We start from the raw sequence: 6,018 nt of genomic DNA, 5'->3' as shown, positions 1-6,018 counted from the left end.
TACCTTTGGATAGGTTGTTGTTCAAATACCACGTGACACCATTAGGCTACCTTACTTTTCTGTGTTCAACCGCAACCCAGACAGCAAATCAGACACTTTTTACATCGATTCAACCTCTTTAGACGTTGAAATAATGTTAAAAACGAATAAATAGCTTCCTGAGATGTGCTGTGAAATACAAAGTGTTTCTTGATCATGCATAACCAAATTCGACAGTGTGAATGTGAAAAAAAATTGCTTGATTTAGTTCCAATATCAAGTAATGACAGTACGTTTGAAAAAGTGTAGACTATAAACAATAAACATGTGGCTCAAAAAGAACTTGAAATAGTTTTTTTGCGGTGATTTTGTCTCATTCTCTGCAAATGTTGAAACAAAGCAAATTTTTTTTACAATGCCTCCGGCAAAACAACAAGCAAACGCGAGTCGGACGCCAATTACGATTTCATTGAAGCGTGGACGACGTCTCCGCGTAAGAGATTAAAATCTACACAATGGAATTAACCCGTCACACTCAATTATAAGTTAATTAAGAAGCAATTTCTCAAGTCAAATAAAAAAATATGACCAACCATCAAATTATTTGATTTTTCAAGTTGCGCTGTTGAACAAATTGCAAAAGAGTTTCGATGTTATGTTGTCAGATAAATTATCTACAACCATGTGAAAATTTGATTGATCTATCTTGCGTAGTTTTTGAGTTACACGAGCTCAAAGTGATAGTGTCGAACCGACCCCCCCGTCCGCAAGTCAGCTGGCCAAAATACGTCACAGGAAAAAGGGTTAAGGCATCAAAATACACATGTGGTCAATCGTCAGGTTCCACAATATTGTAATCAGGATGTCATCTCCATACAAGTGAAGTGTTGCTTTGCCGTGTTTGAAGGTTGAAACATCATAAAATTTAGTAAAAAATTTATGTTTTAAAAAGTTGAAAACGCAAACAATCTCATTTAAACCTTTTCAACGATAATGAAACAACCGAAAGTTTTGTTACAAATAAATATTGGAACAACAATTGTTAACATGCTAATTTTCTAACGAGAGTTTCGTAGGTATACGATTATCGTGAACTTTTTCAACTAGGCTATGTGTTGTTTGTCTTGACGAAACTAGCGGACCACTAGCAGCTTACAAAGCGAGATAAGTCAGCCAGCCTTGTGTATCGACGAATATAAATCTTTTTTTCTCAACTCCTTTCAACAGTAGTGTTGACAGAGGGTCCGAAGGTACTTTTGGACCCGAGCCCGGAATGATTTTAGGGGCCCGGAACATTTCCGAGGAGCACGGGAACTTAAAGAAACTAAGTGTATTCTTTGGATGTAGTGCGTTTTTCTATGAAGTGTCTTCATTTGAGAGCCATAGGATCTCATTGGCACCAGGCCCGAATTGTCCTCTCAACAGGCCTGCCTATAAAGGATTGGGTATAGTAAGCTAAGTGTGGCGCTCGAAAGTTCTTTATCTCTGACGTAACGCGCTTCACTTCACTGACGTCAAGTCGGATTCTGGAACATTGTCTGTGGCGCTCGAGAGCTATTTTCTCTGACGTAACGCGCTTCACTTCACTGACGTCAAGTCAGATTCTGGAATATTCTGCTCCAATTAACAAATACCGCGTGATCTCGGAATGCAATCTTGTAATCAATTTTTGCATTATGCCTGAATCGCATTCCTACTGTACTTCATCGACACGTAGATCTACCGTTGTGTTGCGTTATATGGTCGCGTGTAGAGTTTGTAATGCCTGTGGCTGCGCCTTTCCAATCAAAACCAGAGTTCTTTTTGAGAAACTGAAACTATGACTTGTAAAATGTAACTTGTAAGATGTAATATGTAAAATGTAACTAGCGTATGAAACTAGGATTCCAGATGTAATATTTAAAATGTAACTATGAAACTAGGATTCCAGATGTAATATGTGAAATTCCATTTGTAATCAAGATGCAATTGTAAGTGAGAGAGGAAACGAAGTTCTTCATTTCCGAAGTTCATTCTAGAGTTTTCAAGCTAGAGGAAGGTTGTGAGATTTCTTCTAGTAAGCATAGCCGATTTTTTGGTTGCGAATTGCCCAGAGAAGCAAGTGTTTTGCGCGGTGCAGAACAAGAAGGAAGGTGCAGTTTGAAATACAAATTTGAGGTCTCAATTTTACATCAACTCAACCAAACTGGAGACAGACGACCCAGAAAACAAGAAGGAGACGCCGTCTCTAAAAAGGAAACGAATGCATTCCGAAGAGGAGTACCAAACGGAAAACAACCCAGACGAAAATGGCAACAATACTACTACAGTCATATTGAAATTGAACCAGCCGGGAGAGCAAAAAAAAACATTAAAAATGTATTCGCCGATACTGATCGACCGATGTCTGCAATATCTAATAGGCGAATACAAATCCTGCTCAGCAAGACAAGATGGAGGACTTCAGTTAAATGCAAACCCAAGCCAGATAGAGGTTATCCTCAAAACAAAGACACTGACGGATGGAAACACCATCAACATTCCGATCACCGCCTACGCCAAAAGACCACCTGGAGCAAGTGGAGTAATATACAATGTTCCTCTCGGCATGGAGGATGGAGATATTCTTGCGGCGCTGAAGGATGCGAACATAAGGTCGGTTAAAAGGTTTAATAAAAGAAATTCTGAATCGTCTGAACTAATTGCATCTACTACTGTATTATTAATCTTCAATAGCAAATCACTACCAGACTCAATAAAAATAGGTTATCAACGATTTAGAGTCTCGCAATACATTCCAAAACCCTTAAGATGTTACAACTGCAATCGATTTGGACACATAGCAAAATTCTGCAGATCTAAAACCAAATGTCTCCGATGCGGTGAACAACACAGGCATGATGAATGCCCAAGTATGGCAGTAAAATGCTCAAATTGTGGTGGAAATCACGTCGCTATTTCTAAAAACTGCCCCAAGTACTTGAAAGAAAAAGCCATTCAGAAAATGAAAACCACTAAGAACTTAACATATGCTGAAGCCTGCAAGCAGCAAAGAGCTGTAAATACAGAAATGCCAAGTTATGATCTGGACTTCCCTCCTCTTGTAGCAAGCACAACTCAAACAAGCCAATTGAATAAAAATCTATCCTCTAACCAAACTAATGACAGTATAAATATAACTCCAGTCACAATGGAAAAACCCGGACCCTCGAAACCAACCAACGTAGGAGACGAGAGCGGCCACTTTATAAATAACCCAATCCTATTTCTTGCTTTTTTAGCAGAAGTGATTACAAAGACAACGTTCGCTCAAAGCCAAAATAAAGAAATTGACATTTTTCAAATTATCGCCGACGCAGCAGGTTCTAGAATGGGATTTCTAACAAACTCGGACATGTTAAAATCACTAATAATTTAATGTTCTTCACAGTGTGGCAGTGGAACTGTCGGTCAATTTATAGGAAAATCCCGGAATTGAATCAACTAATAGCAAGCTCACAAACCCCACCGGATATCATTTGCTTACAAGAAACACACCTAACTCCTAAATACTCCCCTAATATTAATGGATATCATCTCTACAGAAACGACAGACCTGCTCACTTGGGAAAAGGAGGTGGTGTCGGAATCTGCATTAAAAGAAATATCTCCTTTACAGAGCTACCCATCCCGAATGCAGACCCACGGCTGGAAATTATTGCAATTAAAATCGAACACCTAACTGTATGCAGTATATATAACCCACCCACAAACTCATTTGCAGGTGACCAAATAAACTGTATTTTCACTAACCATAAAAAATTATTAATTTGCGGTGATTTCAATGCCCACCATGTCATGTGGGGGTGCAACAACAATAATAATAGAGGGTATGCTCTACTTGAAGTAGTTGAAAATCATGACGCAGTAATCCTCAACACCACTGTTCCCACCCACATGTCTTTAAATAAGCCGGAAATCCGATGGAACACTCTAGACCTCACTATTGCTTCTACTTCCCTTGGTCACAAATGCATCACCGATGTCACCAATGAATTTTTGGGTAGTGACCACTGCATAGTCGCTACTACAGTCAATGTTTCTTCCCCACATAATGCAGAGTTTGTACCATCATGGGCATTCCAAAGAGCTGATTGGGCAAAGTATTCCAAATTATGCCAAGAAAAGCTAAATTCTTCTGTTGTCTCAAATGATATAAATACATTTAACCAAAACCTCTCCGAAACTATCCAACTCTGCGCGTCTATAGCAATTCCTAAAACCAAACCATTCAAATTAAGTGGCGTTCCATGGTGGAATGACAATTGTAAACGAGCAGTAAGGAACAAAAAAATAGCACTACAACGTCTTCATCGTACCAGACACCCAACAGACATCCAAGCCTTTAAACGCCTCCGGGCAATTGCCAGAAAAACTATCATCCAAGCAAAAAAAGAAAGCTGGAACAATTTCTGCTGTTCCCTCGATAGTAAAACAAAGCTTGACAAAGTGTGGAAAATTATTAAAAAATTTTCAGGCATAAAGGAAACCAAAAGAATTCCCACTCTTGCCACTAAAGCAGAAAGTGATACCAACAAAGCCAACATCCTTGCAGATCAATTTCTCTCAGTTAGCAGCTCAACCAACTATTCAAAAAAATTCCGTGAAAATTCCAGTCTTTCAATTTCGAACAATCTACAATCAAAACTGGCAACCCATTTCTACAATAAATCTTACAATTCACCCCTGCAAATGAACGAGTTGAAGACAGTCCTTAAAGGTAATAAAAACACTGCTGCAGGTGCGGACGGCATTTATTACCAAATGTTATGTCATCTACCCCCTTGCAGTTTGAATATCCTCCTCGACTTCTTTAACTACGTCTGGTCGACAGGTACACTGCCACTCAAATGGAAACATTCAATCATCATTCCAATTCATAAGCCAAACAAACCAACGGGTATACCCTCCTCCTACAGACCAATTTCTTTAACCAGCACCCTTTGCAAAACTATGGAGAAAATAGTAACTAATCGCCTCAGATGGTACCTAGAACAAAACAATTTACTTCATCTTCAACAGTCTGGATTCAGAAAAAGACGTCGAACGACAGATCATATTATCAGACTCCACGACACCATCCAAAAATCCTTATCTTGCGGTGAATCAGTACAAACTGTATTTCTTGACCTTGAGAAAGCTTATGATATGGTCTATCACGACGCAGTCCTCCTAAAACTATATGACCTAGGGATCAAAGGAGCCATGCTATCTTGGATCAAATCTTTCCTGTCAAATCGTACTTTTCAAGTCAAGGTTGTCAAAGCTTTATCTACCACAAGAAAACTAGAAAACGGAATTCCTCAAGGCAGCGTTATTAGTCCATTACTATTCAACGTAGCGATCAACGATTTACCAAACTTAATTACCTCTTCTACAGCACTTTTTGCAGATGACTTCTGTTTTTGGAAAACAGGAGAAGACATCTCAACTCTGTCTAATATAATCAAATCTGACTTTTCAAAAACCAAAGACTGGTGTGATAAATGGGGCTTCAAGATCTCCGCAAACAAATCAGCGGTTGTGCTCTTTACAAACAAACGTAAATATGATCCGTGTACACTCGAAATAAAAAATTCGTTAATCCCCATCAAAAAAGACTACAAATACCTTGGAATCACATTTCAGTCAAATGGAAAGTATAGCATCCATGCTAAACATGTTGCAGAAAAATCCAAATCAAGACTAAATGTCCTTCGTGTACTGAAGGACACAAACTGGGGAGCAGGAAAATCAGCACTGCTTTGCATCTACAGAGCCATAATACGATCGGTTATTGAATATGGTATGGAAGCATATTTTGCCACAAACAAAACCACACTCCAACCAATTCTGACATTACAAAATGAAGCTCTAAGAATATGCTCCAGAGCAATGAAAAGTACCCCAATTTCAAACCTACAACACTACTGCAATGAATTACCCTTGTCACTTAGATACGAGCAACTTTGTCTAAACTACAAAGCCCACATTCTGACATTTTCACACCACCCAGCACATGACATCCTCGAGGAAAGTTTG

At 38.9% G+C, this 6,018-nt stretch overlaps 1 protein-coding gene across 1 annotated transcript; it reads left to right on the top strand.

Moving 5' to 3' along the window:
* Window positions 1-2,221: 2,221 nt before the first annotated feature.
* On the top strand, window positions 2,222-3,376 carry LOC145787254 (uncharacterized). Its single transcript, XM_082598968.1, has one exon. It carries the CDS (start codon window positions 2,222-2,224, stop codon window positions 3,374-3,376), a length of 1,155 nt encoding a protein of 384 aa, XP_082455094.1.
* Window positions 3,377-6,018: the final 2,642 nt, after the last annotated feature.

Source organism: Aplidium turbinatum, chromosome 18 (genome assembly GCF_918807975.1).
Source record: "Aplidium turbinatum chromosome 18, kaAplTurb1.1, whole genome shotgun sequence".
Lineage (NCBI taxonomy): Eukaryota > Metazoa > Chordata > Ascidiacea > Aplousobranchia > Polyclinidae > Aplidium > Aplidium turbinatum.
This window is presented reverse-complemented; position numbering and strand designations above follow the sequence as displayed.